General features: G+C 51.0%; 2 protein-coding genes across 7 annotated transcripts in view; one reads left to right on the top strand and one right to left on the bottom strand.

Moving 5' to 3' along the window:
* cadm2 (cell adhesion molecule 2) overlaps positions 1-16,663 on the bottom strand; it is a 1,169,873-nt gene that overhangs the window by 838,158 nt on the left and 315,052 nt on the right. The gene's annotated exons all lie outside the window — the stretch shown is intronic.
* LOC116980864 (heat shock transcription factor 2 binding protein) overlaps positions 1-16,663 on the top strand; it is a 161,267-nt gene that overhangs the window by 88,584 nt on the left and 56,020 nt on the right. The window contains exon 3 of the mRNA XM_033033480.1: positions 2,450-2,565. Coding sequence (XP_032889371.1) covers positions 2,450-2,565 — 116 coding nt within the window. The remainder of the gene's footprint in view (positions 1-2,449; positions 2,566-16,663) is intronic.

Raw genomic sequence — 16,663 nt, 5'->3', positions numbered from 1 at the left:
CAGAGAGAGAGATTGTTGAAATATGATAACATCCTGTCCATTCAGTAGCTTTGTGTTGAGGTTGTGGTTAATGTGTACTGCTGTGACAATCCAGGGGTTAAGGGCCTGTCCCACTTGGCGATTTTTCCCGGTGACCTGCCGTAGTGGCAGCGTGTTGACGTATTGACGCGCGGTGTCTCCACAGGTGTCGCAACATTTCTTTTGTCGCCGCTGGATTTTGAAACGTTCAAAATCTTTTGGCGATCCGGCAGCCACCGAATAAACCGCCGTGGGACAGGCCCTTCCCTGTGTGTGGTGGGGATTATGAAGTGGTTGCTTCTCACTTCTTGCTGCTTCAGAAATGTCCTGAAACATTGGAGTGATTTCAGCCACAGCGCTATGCCCCAGAGGGTGGCGGGTGTATGGAGCGACCGAGCTGCAGAGTGCTGGAGTAACTCAGCGGGTCAGGCAGCATCTGTGGAGAACATGGATAGGTGACGTTTCACAGAGTGCTGGAGTAACTCAGCGGGTCAGGCAGCAGCATCTGTGGAGAACATGGATAGGTGACGTTTCACAGAGTGCTGGAGTAACTCAGTGGGTCAGGCAGCAGCATCTGTGGAGAACATGGATAGGTGACGTTTCGGGTCAAGGCCATTCTTCAGACTGGTTTAGAGGGATGTGGGCTGAATAGTGTAGATGGAGCTTGGTGTGGAGCAAGGGCAAGAGGGAAAACTCGAGGTGTGATTGAAGATTATTTATTGTCCTATGTACTGAGAATGACATAATTAAATTCTAACTTGCAGCAGCATAACGGGTCTGTAAACATAGTACTCATAGATAACATAATAAACAAAACAAAAATCAATAAATTATAAAAGCACTCGTGCAGCAAGCTCCATGTCGGTAGTGCAACCAAAACACTTCTTAGTTTTGTAGTGTTCAAGAGTATAATGGTTGCTGAGAACAAGCTGTCCTTCAACCTGGAGCTCACGGTTTTCAGTTTCCTTCTTCCCCATGGTAGCAGCGAGATGAGAGCGTGGTGAGGGTCTCTGATGATGCTGGCTGCCTTTCTGAGGCGGCACCTCCTGTAGATCCCTTCGATGGTGGGGAGGTCAGTAAGTGATGGACCCTCGATGGTGGGAGGTCAGTATGTGATGGGACTTCGATGGTGGGGAGTCAGTACCTGTGATGGACCCTCGATGGTGGGGAGTCAGTACCTGTGATGGACCCTCGATGGTGGGGAGTCAGTACCTGTGATGGACCCTCGATGGTGGGGAGGTCAGTACGTGATGGACCCTCGATGGTGGGAGGTTTCTTCTTGGTTTCTTGGTCCTCCAAAATATTCCAAATGGAATTTAAACTGGAGGTGGTGAATGGAGGGCTTAAGCCAGAAAGGGTTATTGGGGATATGGGGCTTCGATGGTGGGAGGTCAGTATGTGATGGACCCTCGATGGTCGGGAGGTCAGTATGTGATGGGGCGGGCAGTGTCCACCACATTTTGTAGTCTCCTTTGTTCCTGGGGCTTCACGTTGCTGAACCAGCCTGTGCTGCAACCTGTCAATATGGTCTAAATCTGTGGAGGTTGAAGGGAGTATTTTTCGATAGACTGGGATCTGGGTCAATAGCAGTTCAGCGAACCAGTATTGAATGTGCAGGAAGAGTTCAGAAGTTCTAGGAGCTGATTTAGACCATTCGGCCCATCAAGTCTACTCCACCATTCAATCCTGGTTGACTTATTTTCCACCTTCTCTTCTCATGTGCAAGAACAGATGAGCAGAGGTGGGGTATTTATACAATCCCGTTAACACAAGTACAAACTAAAGAATCAGCCCACAAGTGCATTCAGTTACAGGGAGAGATTGGAGAAACTTGGATTGTTTTATGTGGAGTGTCGGAGGCTGAGGAGAGGCATAGATGGCATAGACAGTTGGGACGTGCCGTAAGCCAAAGGTGGTGACAGAAGTTGTCTAAAAACCAGTCGTGGAATATCACACTCACTGTTTATCTTCCTCCCCCTCCCCTCTCTGCCCTCCCCAACATTGTTGGCCGATGTGGGCGAGTTGGACTGAAAGGCCTGTTTCCACACTGTATCACTCTATGACTAGTGTAGCTGGGACATGTTGGCCAGTGTGGGCAGGTTGGGCCGAAGGGCCTGTTTCCACACTGTATCACTCTATGACTAGTGTAGCTGGGACATGTTGGCCAGTGTGGGCAAGTTGGGCCGAAGGGCCTGTTTCCACACTGTATCACTCTATGACTAGTGTAGCTGGGACATGTTGGCCCGTGCGGGCAAGTTGGGCTGAAGGGCCTGTTTCCACACTGTATCACTCTATGACTAGTGTAGCTGGGTCATGTTGGCCAGTGTGGGCAAGTTGGGCTGAAGGGCCTGTTTCCACACTGTATCACTCTATGATGTGTGTTTGTGAATCGTTGCATGAATCAGCTGGTAATGCTGCCCTTTCCCTGCAGATGACTGGAACGTTTTGACACACCAGTACCACAGACTGGCCTACGGGAAGTGGGAGTTGTATATCGCCCCAGAGGCAGACGGCTCGTCTCCTGTTTCTCATGAATCCAAGCTGAAGGTGAGCTTTGCATGGCCTGTTGCATGGGGCAGCTGCCAGCAGTGGAGGGACTGCTGACTCAGGGCTTTGCTTGTTTTGTGATGAGACCATCTTCTCCTGAGAGTAATGCCCAGCTTTTCCCACTGATTCTTTGGGCAGTGGGAGAGCAAGTTCTGTAAAGCCGCGCTGTCTTGTGCCTTGAGCTTCATTTCCCTGGAGCATGTAAAGGATTAATCCAGTGGTGCCTCATTTATCCAAGAGGTCCACTCTCCGCGGTGGTCCGTGGTGGTCCGTTGCTGAGGTGGGATTCGGGTTGTGGGGGTGGGTTCCAGGACCTGATGGTTGGAGGAAAGTATCTGTTGCTGAACCTGGTGGTGCGGGACGTGAGGCTTGTGTACCTCCTGCCCCACGGTAGCAGTGTGAAGAGGGCGCGGCCCGGAAGGTGGGCATCCGTGATGTTGATGCCCCCTTCTTCAGGCAGTGCCCGGTGTCGATGGTGTGGATGGTGGGCACCTTCTTCAGGCAGTGCCCGGTGTCGATGATGTGGATGGTGGGCACCTTCTTCAGGCAGTGCCCGGTGTCGATGGTGTGGATGGTGGGCACCTTCTTCAGGCAGAGCTTCATTCAGGCAAAGACTTGCAGCCAAGTGTTTACAGCTGCAGATGTTTATGACAGATGTGGTTGCAATGGATCCCTACGGTTGCCGCTGCACCACACCTCCAACCCCGCCCGCCCGCCGTCATTCACTGGATGCAGGGGTTTAAATGAAGTTATGCAGCACAGTGCCTTCACCGTGCTCACCCATGCCCACACACCCAGCCTGGGCACTGTGCAACAGGATACAACTTGCAACCTAGGATGTGCTTGCAGCAAACTGCATTGTCGCATGCTAGTGAGTATGGGGAGATGCAGTCAAATGCATGCTGCACGGCTGACACTGTGTGGGAGAGATGCATGCACCAGGATAAACGTGAAGTGAATGGCCCGACACGTGTGGGTCACGTGTGCCTCATGTCACTGCACACGTGTGTACTATTTAGGAGTTCACAAGGATATTGACAGCGGCTGTCAGAGCTGTAAATGTTTGAGGCCACGCTCAGCAAACAGTGAACGCCGCAATAGTCAAACACAACTTAACACAGCGGGCATGCACACTCACAGAAACACTCACTCACTCAGGGACACACTCACTCACTCAGGGACACACTCACTCACAGAAACACTCACTCACTCACTCACAGAAACACTCACTCACTCAGAGACACACTCACTCACAGAAACACTCACTCACTCACTCACTCACAGAAACACTCACTCACAGAAACACTCACTCACTCAGAGACACACTCACTCATTCAGGGACACACTCACTCACTCACTCACTCACTCACAGAAACACTCACTCACTCACAGAAACGCTCACTCACTCACAGAAACGCTCACTCACAGAAACGCTCACTCACAGAAACACTCACTCACAGAAACACTCACTCGCAGAAACACTCACTCAGGGACACACTCACTCACAGAAACGCTCACTCACAGAAACACTCACTCACAGAAACACTCACTCACAGAAACACTCACTCAGGGACACACTCACTCACAGAAATGCTCACTCACAGAAACACTCACTCACAGAAACACTCACTCACAGAAACACTCACTCACAGAAACACTCACTCAGGGACACACTCACTCAGGGGAACACCTGCACTTCCTCAACAATGGGCGGCACAAGTGGCAGCCATCGAATCACAGAGCTGTACAGCACAGGTACAGGCCCTTCAGCCCACCTTGTCCCTGCTGACCAGGTTGGCACATTGGGCTAGCTGCCTGCGTTTGGCCCATATTCCCATCTATTTATCATATACGTAGCCTATTGAGGGGCGGCACTGCGCAGCTGGTAGAGCTACAACCTCACCGCGCCAGAGACCTGGGTTCCATCCTGGCCTCGGGTGCTGCCTGTGTGGCGTTTGCAGGTTCTTCTCGCTGTGTCCGCGTGGGTTTTCTCCGGATGCTTCAGTTTCCTGTTGGCCAACTCAATGCTAGCATTTATTTCAAAAGGGCTTGTATACAAAAACAGGGATGTAACGCTGAGGCTCTATAAGGCGCTGGTCAGGCCGCATTTGGAATATTGTGAGCAATTTTGGGCATCATATCTGAGGAAGGATGTGCCGGCTCTGGAGAGGGTCCAGAGGAGGTTTACAAGAACGATCCCAGGAATGAGTGGGTTAACATATGATGAGCGTTTGTCAGCACTGGGCCTGTACTCGCTGGAGTTTAGAAGAATGAGGGGGGACCTCGTTGAAACATACAGAATAGTGAAAGGCTTGGATAGAGTGGATGTGGAGAGGATGTTTCCACTAGTGGGAGAGTCTAGGACCAGAGGTCGCAGCCACAGAATGAAAGGACGTTCCTTTTGGAAGGAGATGAGGAGGAATTTCTTTGGTCAGAGGGGGGTGAATCTGTGGAATTCTTTGCCACTGAAAGCTGTGGAGGCCAAGACAGTGGATATTTTGAAGGCAGAGATAGATTCTTGATTAGTACGGGTGTCAGGGGTTATGGGGAGAAGGCAGGAGAATGGGATTAGGAGGGAGAGATAGATCAGCCATGATTGAATGGCAGAGTAGAATTGATGGGCCGAATGGCCAATTCTGCTCCTATCCCTTAGATCTTCCAAATCCCAAAGATGTGCAGGTTTATGGGTTAATTGACCTGTAAATTGCCACTAGTGTGTAGGGAGTGGGTGAGAAAGTGGGATAATGTAGAACTAGTGTGAACGGGTGATCAATGGTCGGCATGGATTCAGTGGGCCGAAGGGCCTGTTTCCATGCTGGATCTCTAAACTCAACTAAATATCCTCATTGATAGACACGTGTTTGTCTGCATGGCTGCTCCGCTGGCCCTTAGTATTGGACAGACCCCGGTTCCCACTGCCTGTACCCCGGTTCCCACTTCCTGCCATGTCTCAATGCCAGACAATTGTGCTTGCTTCCCCTTGCCTTCTCTGTAGCCTCACCAGGGCACATGCCCACCATGTGTGAACACAGTAACACAGTCACTGGCACAAGAGCGAGTTCCAGGCATGTTTAAATGCCTCCAAAGCTGCCGGGGAACTCGCATTGATGAAATGAAGCCTGATCAGTTGCAGTTGCTGTCTGGTACTGGTGGTGGATGATCAGCCATGACCACATTGAATGGCGGTGCTGGCTCGAAGGGCCGAATGGCCTACTCCTGCACCTATTGTCTATTGTCTCCTGGCTGGTTGTTCACAAGCAGAGAGCAGAGGCAGGCTCAGCTGTAGTCTGGGAGAGAGAGCTGGGTGGGTAAGATGTCGGAGGGCTCTGGGGACAGGGTGCAGGGAGTGATATTGGTTTTGTTGTTGTCATGTGTGTCGAGATAAACGGAGCATAAAGTATGATTGAGATACAGTGAAAAACCTTGTTGACTTGCTCTCCTGGGGAATCATTCTGCACGTGAGGTCAATCCAGCCAGTACAAGGGGAATAGCAGAGTGCAGATGTAGTGCTAGTGCTGGAGAAAAAGTGCAATGGCAACGGTGAGGTAGGTTGGGAGATCGGGACTACGCCCGGGCTGTGAGAGGACCGTTCAGTGGCTACTCTGGTCATCAACTCCCGTTATTCCCACATAGACAGACAATATTCCCGAGGGAATACCGGGACACTGGCAGTGCCGGGACGTTGGTTATTGACGATGGTCAGGAGCAACACATTGCCGGTGTAGACGGACGGGGTGTACGTGACTATTGTGCTTGGAGTGAAGGGGCTGAGAGGTGATATAACAGGTCTGTGTAACATTAGCAATGTTACAAAATTTTGAGATTTTAAAAATCAAGTCTGTAATTTATCCCATCAGATAAAGCATAAAAATAAGTTTAATTTGACACCTAATTCACTTTCATATCTCAAGTATTTAAAAAGTTATGGCCATTTTCATACTGGGAAATGAGCATCTTGTTCCCTATTGATTTTCTATGGACATAACAAAAAAGCTGTGATCGTGAACAGTCAAAAGCCCATAACTTTCTTAAAAATTAAGAGAACTGAATGAAATTTTCAGTTATCATAGATTGAAGCATTCTGAAACAAATATAAAATAATCTTACTTGGATGACCTGAAATTAAAGCATATAATTAGTTAGTTACCTAATTGTAGCTAATTTCAGACTTCAATTACTAGATCTAAACATCTATCCATTTCTTAATAAATGATTAACATTTTTAAATAGCCTAAATGTCCAAATAATATTCACAAATAATTCACAATAAAACATGATTTTTAAATCTCATTTACATTAATTTATAGGCCAAATGGAAGGAATTCAGTGTTCAATTGCTGTAAATAAATGCCCATTTAAATCAGCTTTCCAGTGGGTCCCTGTGGAACGCGCTGGTTTAGAACGTTCACATTGCGGTAGATTTGTGCCCCAAATGCCCAGAAAAATACTGCGCGATATAATGGGCCCAAAATGAGCTACTCGCAATATTAAACTTTGTATAAAGGGATCTTTAGAAGCCCTTTTTAATGTAAAAATATACAACCTACCTTCTGCTTTTTGCTTTATGAGACCCTGCGGTTGCTGGCGGTCGCGGGTTTAGAGATTGATTTTTAAACTACTATAACTATTATTCAAGGCCTTTAAACCTAATAATAGCTTTTGCGACGGGGTCTTCCAGCGATTTTTCGTTAATAATTAACTAGGCTGAACATCTTCGAATTGAACAGCCTAGAGAAAATCGCGTTTTAAACCCGCCCCCTCTAAACGGCGCCAAAATCGCGCACACCCGCAACGACAGATTTTCAAAGACGCTTCAGGTAGGCTTTGCAACATACCTAGTAACATTACATGAGGCATAGATGGGGCAGATAGTCTGTTTCCCCCGGTCAGGGTCTCTAACACGAGAGGGCCAGGCTTAAGGTGAGAGCGAGATTTAAAGGGGATCTGAGGAGTCATTATTTTCACCCAAAAAGTAGTTGGTGTCAGGAATGAGCTGCTGGAGGTGGTGGTGGAGGCAGGAACAGGAGCGACAATGAAGAGGCATCAGGACAGATCCTTGGATGAGCAGGTGGGATTAGTGTAGATATTGGGCATGGTGGTCAGTAGATGTGGTGGGCTGAAGAGCCTGTTTCTGTGTACAACTCTGACTTTCTTCATCAGTGCCATCATATCTTTGTCCTTCTCACCTCTGCCATTTGAGAATTAAAATCCTCATCATAAGGTAAAGACAATTCTAGAATGAAAAGGCAGCCCCAGTCATTGTGACGTGTGTAGTGCAGACACACTTTAATGGCACTGGTCAATGGGCATCATCCCCCCCCCACCCCTGGCCCGGTGCACTGGTCAATGGGCATCATCCCCCCACCCCTGGCCCGGTGCACTGGTCAATGGGCATCATCCCCCCACCCCTGGCCCGGTGCACTGGTCAATGGGCATCATCCCCCCACCCCGGGCCCGGTGCACTGGTCAATGGGCATCATCCCCCCACCCCTGGCCCGGTGCACTGGTCAATGGGCATCACCCCCCCACCCCGGGCCCGGTGCACTGGTCAAAGGGCATCATCCCCCCACCCCTGGCCCGGTGCACTGGTGAAGCAGCCGTGGTCGTGGCCACCATCCTGTATCTGGGGCTGGCGTCTGTCTGTCTGGCTGGGCGGGTGCTGGCTGTGTTTGGATATGAAGCTGCCAGGCTGGTGAAGAGCAACTCGCTGGTCATCCTGTCCATTGTTTGCTGGTGACTGGAGATTGTCGCTGGAAGGACAGTGGCTGTGCAGTGAGCTCAGTACTGAGTGCTGCCCTACAGCCAAGCCTGTGCCAGTTCAGTGTGCTAGTGCTTCATGAACATGAGAACAACAGTTAGTGGTGACTAGGGCCAGTTATTGTGGACCATCCTGGTGCATCTTGGAGAGCAACACTGTCGGGATGCATCACAGCTTGGTTTGGGAACAGGCTGCCCAAGACCACAAGGAATTACAGACAGTTGTAGATGTAGCCCAGTCCATCACACACACCACACTCCCCACCATTGTAGATGTAGCCCAGTCCATCACACACACCACACTCCCCACCATTGTAGATGTAGCCCAGTCCATCACACACACCACACTCCCCACCATTGTAGATGTAACCCAGTTCATCACACACACCACACTCCCCACCATTGTAGATGTAGCCCAGTCCATCACACACACCACACTCCCCACCATTGTAGATGTAACCCAGTCCATCACACACACACAACACACTCCCCACCATTGTAGATGTAGCCCAGTCCATCACATAGACCACACTCCCCACCATTGTAGATGTAACCCAGTCCATCACATAGACCACACTCCCCACCATTGTAGATGTAACCCAGTCCATCACACACACACCACACTCCCCACCATTGTAGATGTAGCCCAGTCCATCACACACACCACACTCCCCACCATCGACTCCATCTGTACTTCATGCTACCTCGGGAAGGCAGCTGACAGAATGACAGACTTGTCCCTGTCCCACCCCGGTCATTCCTTCTTCTCCCCGCTCCCGTCCGGCAGAAGGTACAGAAGCTTGAAAGCACGCACCACCAGACTCAGGAACAGCTTCTTCCCCTCTGTTATCAGGCTTCTGAACGGTCCTTCCATAAGCTAGGGTACTGTCCGATTCACCTCTACCCCATTGCGGACATTGGACTTTGTCTGTGGAACTGATGCGTTACAATGCTGAGAACTATATTCTGCACTCTGTATCTTCCCCTTTGCTCCACCTGTTGGACTGGAGTTTGACGATTGTATTTATACATGGTATATCTGAGCTGATTGGATCGTGTAAAACAGAGCTTTTCACTGTACCCCGGTACACGTGGCAAAAATAAACCTACATTTTAATTTAGAGATACAGCGCGGAAACAGGCCCTAAGGCCCATCATGTCCACACCGACTAGCAATCCCCGCACATTCACACTATCCTACACCCACTAGGGACAACTTTCACATTTACCAAGCCAATTAACCTGCAAACCTGTACGTCTTTGGAGTGTGGGAGGAAACCGAAGATCTCGCAGAAAACCCACGCAGATCACGGGAAGATCGTACAAACTCTGTACAGACAGCGCCCGTAGTCGGGATGGGACCCGGGTCTCTGGCACTGCATTCGCTGTAAGGCAGCAACTCTATCTCTGCGCCACTGTGACGGCCTACACGTACTGGATAGGGTGTGAATTAGAGAAACCTCCAGTAACATAGTCAGATGTGGATGTGCTACAATCCTTTGTCGCTTGCTCGCTCCTGTTCCCAAGCATAATTAACCTCTGGGTAAACTTCCATAAATTAGCAGGACAGCTGAAAGTGGTGGCGTGGAGCCTGGGGACACAGTGTAATTGGATCTGGGTTTGGCTGGCACAGGTTTGTGTGTGTTGCCCTCACACTGAGGGCAGGGCTCACAGCATTATCGCACCAGCCACCTCACTGCACTACTTGTGACACTGACCCTACATCTGGGAAGCCTGCTCTCCTCCAGTTAACTTTACACGCTGAATCTTTTAATTGCAGTGCCATTGTGTAGAAAACAGTGAGGTGAAGTGCGTGCAGGGGTTGTGTTGACAGCGTCTGCCTCAGCTGCACATCAGCCCCTGGTTTGATGTGAATTCAGTGGGAGCAGTGACTAGCAGGATGTTAAACCCTGTTGTGGCTGTGACCCATCCCAGCAGCTTCTGATGGCGTGTGGTCTCATTAACCTCTCCGGGCACCCAGACCCACCCACCCACACCGCACTGCTCCTTAAATTACACTGCTGTGCTCAGCACGAGGGCTTGCCTCACGTTGAAGATGGACACAAGCTGGAGTAACTCAGCGGGACAGGCAGCATCTGTGGAGAGAAGAAATGGGTGACGTTTCGGGTCGAGACCCTTCTTCGGACTGAAGAAAGGTTTTGACCCGAAACATCACCCATTCCTTCTCTACCTGACTCGCTGAGTTACTCCAGCATTTTGTGCCGATATTGCTAGTGTCAACCAGCATCTACAGTTGCTCCTGACACGCTTGTGTTCTGTCGCATCTTGCACATATTTCAATGCTGTTACGGGGTTGTTCTGTTGGCAAAACTAACAGCAGGGAGTGAATGACTTGCTAATCTGCTGATCTAATCTAAGATCAGGGAATGTACTGAAAAAACAGTGAGTGGTGGGCGGTGAAATGGCCATGATGTGTGTGGGTTTAGACAATAGACAATAGGTGCAGGAGTAGGCCATTCGGCCCTTCGAGCCAGCACCGCCATTCAATGTGATCACGGCTGATCATCCCCAATCAGTACCCCGTTCCTGCCTTCTCCCCATATCCCCTGACTCCGCTATTTTTAAGTGTGTTGGGGGCACTGAGATGGGGATTGCCACGGCATGCAGCCTGTAATACGATGCTTGGACATGACGTTTTCTACCGGGCTTTGGAGGGGGAAAGTTAAAGCACTCGAGGTCCTGATGGTGATAGTGGTGCAGTCCATGGTTCAGGAACGCTGCCCTATTGCGATGATGCTCAGCTCAGCACTGGCCAACTTGACCACACCAAGCTGCTGCTGATGGAGACCATCTTGGATTGAAAAGTGTCCAGTTGTGTGGGATTGTCTCATTGTGGCATGTAGTGGAACTGGCCCTTTGGCCCACCCTGTCCATGCTACCTCTGCACAGTGTTACACACAGGAGCAGGCCCTTCGGCCCATCCTATCCATGCTACCTCTGTACAGTGGTACACACAGGATCAGGCCCTTTGGCCCAGCATGTCTATGCTACCTCTGTACAGTGGTACACATAGGAACAGGCCTTTCGGCCCACCCTGTCCATGCTACCACCGTGTGGTACAACAGGAACAGGCCCTTAGACCCACCCTGTCCATGCTACCACTGTGTGGTACAACAGGAACAGGCCCTTAGGCCCACCCTGTCCATGCTACCTTTACAGTGGCACACACAGGAACAGGCCCTTCGGCCCACTAAGCCGATGCCACCACTGTGCCGCGATACATGCTACATTTACCTTGCGAGTCGTGATGGTGAAAGCTGAGGGTGACAGCTGGTGTGCTGGCGGGGATTGGTGTGGGCTTTGCATCAAATGAAATCATGGGTGTCAAACAGTGTCTCAAAAAATCAATTTCTTCAATGAAATTTCCATATTTGTGAGACAACTATTGTGAACCACGGCACGTCTCCGACCGTCGCCGATTGGCGAGCACGTCAGACTCTGCTAATGTTCCCAGTGAGGGCAGGAGTCCAGGACAGTGGGAGCGCAGAACACACGCCCACTGACCCACCCTCACTCGCACCCACCCACCCTCCCACCCTCCCTCACTCCCAATCACTCGCACCCACCCACCCTCACTCACACCCACCCTCACTCTCACCCACCCACCCACCCTCACTCCCACCCACCCTCCCACCCACGCAGCATCTGTGGAGAACATGGATAGGTGATGTTTCAATACACAATATACAATACAATTTATTTGTCACTTGAACCTCATAGAGGCTCAAATGAAATGTTGTTTCTGCAGTCATAATCACATGAAAATAAAGACCCAAGACACAACACAATTTACACAGACATCCATCACAGCGCATCTCCTCCTCGCTGTGATGGAAGGCAAAAAAACTTATCTCTCCCCTGCACTCCCCAATTCCCCTCCCGATGTCAGAGTCAAAGCCCCCGGCGGGCGATGGTAAGTGTCCCGCGGCCATTAAAGCCACGCCGGGCGATGCAAGGCCGCGCTCCAGGTCTTGTTGTTGGAGCCCCCGGCGGGCTCTAGCAAAGTCCCGCAGCCGTTGAAGCCGCGCCGGGCGGTGATGTAAGGCCCCGCTCCAGGTACTCCTCGACCCCGCGACTCGGGCGGGAGAAGTCGCCGTTGCAGAAGCCCCGAAAAGCGGTCTCCCAGCAGGGACCCGCGGGCTCCCGATATTACTGTCTGCCAGACCTGCGGTTGGAGCCTCCGAATCTCCGGGGGTCGGGTCACAGCAGCGCGCCACCACCGCTCCACCCACTCCGGACTCGGCCAGCTCCGCGATGGTGAGTAGGCCCACAGCTCCGCAACTGGAGCCCCAGGTCGTTCCTGCTGGAGGCCACTCCACGTTGCAGCCCCAACGACAACGGAGACCCGACAAAGAAAAGGTTGGGTTCTCCGTGCAGGGGAAAGATTTTAAAAGTTCCGCCCCCCCCCCCCCCCCCCCCACACACACACACACACACACACACACACACACACATACCCCATCAAAACAATAATAAAAACTACATTAAAACGGGACAAAAAATAACAAAAAGACAAACGGACTGCAGAGGCCGCTGCGACGTGAGTCGCGCTGCTCACCGGTACAGCGCGACTGGATGTGCTGGAGTAACTCAGTGCTGGAGTAACTCAGCGGGTCAGGCAGCATCTGTGGAGAACATGGATAGGTGACGTTTCGCCCATTCTCCTCTCCAGAGATGCTGCCTGACCCGCTGAGTAATTCCAGCATTTTGTGTCTATCTTTGGTGTAAACCAACATCTGCAGTTCCTTTTTACACATAAAGGGGAATGGGATTGTTTTGAGAGGCTAGACATGATGGGCTGAATGGCCTCCTCAGACATAAGAAACTGTGGAACTTTGCAAGGTTAGGAAGGGCTGAGAGAGTGTGCATGAAGATGTTTTCAGCTTCATGGTTAAATTTGAGATGCTTGGATCGTTCTCCTTGGCGTAAGGACGTCTGAGCAGATTTGACAGTCACTATTAGATAGATTAGAAAATAGTATTTTATTCAAAAAAGGAAGGAATGTAAAATGAGGAAATTGTAGGCCAGTTAGCTTAGCGTCTGTCCTTGAGAAAATGACTGAAGCTATTCTTGACGCTGTTATAGCCGGACATTTAAAAATTAAATCCAAGGGAACCAGGGAAAGCCAACATTAATTTGTGAAAGGGGATTTGTTTTTAACCAGTGGTGGAGTTGCTGGAAGGAGTAACAGGAGGGGTTGGGGGAGCGCAGGGCCAGTACGGAGATCGCCAGCAGGCATTCACACCATGCTGGCAGACAGATGAAAGCTGTGGTGCTGGAGGTCAGGACACTGGCTGGAAGGAGGCAGGGAGTAGACACACGTGTACTTAGTGTGTGGGGGGTGGGGGGGAGTGAGTGGGTGGGGGGGAGGGAGTGGGTGGGGGGGGAGTGAGTGGGGGGAGGGGGAGTGGGGGGGGGGGGAGGGGGTGGGGAGTGAGTGAGTGGGTGGGGAGTTAGTGAGTGGGGAGTGAGTGGGTGGGGAGTGAGTGAGTGGGGGGAGGGGGAGTGGGGGGGGGGAGTGGGTGGGGGAAGGGGAGTGAGTGGGTGGGGGAAGGGGAGTGAGTGGGGGGAGGGGGAGTGAGTGAGTGGGTGGGGGGAGGGGGAGTGAGTGGGTGGGGGGGAGAGTGGGGAGAGAAGGTAATGACGAAAGCCAGAGATGAGGAAGAGACCAAGGTGTTGAGTTGTGTGCTTGTCACGTGACTCTCACTCACTGACCTGGCTCTCGCCACACTATCGTTATCCCTGGAACCATCATCCTTCCACTGGGCTGCGGCCATTCACCGGCAAGCAAACAAACGCTGGAAACTCAAACGGCCCTCATGTACCGGTTGCCCAATGCCCGCAATGCCCTCTCCATGCCCATCACTCTACACTTCCCCAATGCCCAGCGCTCTACACTTCCCCAAATGCCCAGCGCTCTACACTTCCCCAAATGCCCAGCGCTCTACACTTCCCCAATGCCCAGCGCTCTACACTTCCCCAATGCCCCCCACGTGAGCTTTTCCAAATGTGCTGCTGGTCGTACATTGGTTTCCTAAACGTTCAGCCATCACGTGTCTCACTCATGGATCCCTGCAGTTTCCCAAAGATAGCTGGGTGCCCGCGTGACTGGTCTTCACCTCCCTATTCTGCAAACGGCCGCTTACATTGGCATTGTCTGCTGGGTAATGAGGTCCACAGGACCTGCTGAGATAGGTCTATTGGACCTGTTTGGGTGATCAGACAGGACCTGCTGGGAGAGGTCCACAGGACCTGCTGGGAGAGGTCCACAGGACCTGCTGGGATCTTGTCCACAGGACCTGCTGGGATCTTGTCCACAGGACCTGCTGGGGGAGGTCCACAGGACATGCTGGGAGAGTTCTCTGGGACCTGCTGGGATCTTGTCTATGGGAGCTGCTTTGATTTTTCCTAGTGGTGCTTTCATATTTCACCCTCCTGTTTCCTGTCTTGTCCACTATAATTGCCGTGCTTTTACGATCTCTACAGAGAGCCAATTACACATTTGCTGCAATCTCTTGACTTCACAATGTAAATCCCTAATCAGATCCACAGAGTGAGAATGCCGACCCTGGCCACATTCTTCCTTTATCTGTGAAATTTCTTCCTGTTTTTGTATTTCTTGCTAGCTTACTTTGTAACCTGTTTCTTCCCTCATTTGATTCCGTCTCCCTCTGCTGGTTTCCACACATCCCTAACCTTCTATCCGACCAGTCATCTGCGAACATTGTCTGCCTTTCACAGTGTTACTTCCGCACTGCAACACAGATGGTTCAACCTCGTGAAATGTTTATTTTTGACTGTTTATTGAGATTTATCTCTTCAATGTTTGCTACCACCTCTCTACAGTATTTGCTTTATTTATGCTCTCAGAGTCACAGAGAGATATGGCATGGATAGAGGCTCTTCGGCCCGCTGAGTCTGTGCCAACCACCCATGTACACTAATTCTGCATGAATCCCATTGTTTGTATGTTTGGCCCATTCTCATTAACTCCCCGAGATTCCACCACACTCCCACACTGGTGGTGTACAGGTGGTGTACAGGTGGTGTACAGGTGGTGTACTGGTGGTGTACAGGTGGTGTACAGGGGGTGTACAGTTGGTGTACTGGTGGTGTACAGGTGGTGTACAGGTGGTGTACAGGTGGTGTACAGTTGGTGTACAGTTGGTGTACAGGTGGTGTACAGGTGGTGTACAGGTGGTGTACAGGTGGTGTACAGGTGGTGTACTGGTAGTGTACAGGTGGTGTACTGGTGGTGTACAGGTGGTGTACTGGTGGTGTACTGGTGGTGTACAGGTGGTGTACAGGTGGTGTACAGGTGGTGTACAGGTGGTGTACAGGTGGTGTACAGGTGGTGTACAGGTGGTGTACTGGTGGTGTACTGGTAGTGTACAGGTGGTGTACAGGTGGTGTACAGGTGGTGTACAGGTGGTGTACAGTTGGTGTACAGGTGGTGTACAGGTGGTGTACAGGTGGTGTACAGGTGGTGTACAGGTGGTGTACTGGTAGTGTACAGGTGGTGTACAGGTGGTGTACTGGTGGTGTACTGGTGGTGTACAGGTGGTGTACTGGTGGTGTACAGGTGGTGTACAGGTGGTGTACTGGTGGTGTACAGGTGTGTACAGTTGGTGTACAGGTGGTGTACTGGTGGTGTACAGGTGGTGTACAGGTGGTGTACAGGTGGTGTACAGGTGGTGTACTGGTGGTGTACAGGTGGTGTACTGGTGGTGTACAGGTGGTGTACTGGTGGTGTACAGGTGGTGTACAGGTGGTGTACTGGTGGTGTACAGGTGGTGTACAGTTGGTGTACAGGTGGTGTACTGGTGGTGTACAGGTGGTGTACAGTTGGTGTACAGGTGGTGTACAGGTGGTGTACAGGTGGTGTACAGGTGGTGTACAGTTGGTGTACAGGTGGTGTACAGGTGGTGTACAGTTGGTGTACTGGTGGTGTACAGGTGGTGTACTGGCGGTGTACACCCACCACTATACAGACACAGAATGCTGGAGTAACTCAGCGGGACAGGTGACATCTCTGGAGAGAAAGAATGGGTGACGTTTCGGGTCGAGACCCTTCTACAGACAGACATATGTACATATACATACATGTACCTACGTATATACCCACCACTCTGTGATAAAGTTGTCCTTATGGTCTGTTCCTATTAAATCTTTCCCTTCTCACCTTGAGCCTATGTCGCCAGGTTTTTAATCTACATGATCAGTGCTTAACTTCCTGCATTACAGGGAATAAAGTCCTAGCCTGCGAATAGATAATAGTGGGATAACATTAGTGGGATGCCCAACCTCTGCTGCAGTTCAG

This window comes from Amblyraja radiata, chromosome 14 (assembly GCF_010909765.2).
Source record: "Amblyraja radiata isolate CabotCenter1 chromosome 14, sAmbRad1.1.pri, whole genome shotgun sequence".
Lineage (NCBI taxonomy): Eukaryota > Metazoa > Chordata > Chondrichthyes > Rajiformes > Rajidae > Amblyraja > Amblyraja radiata.
This window is presented reverse-complemented; position numbering and strand designations above follow the sequence as displayed.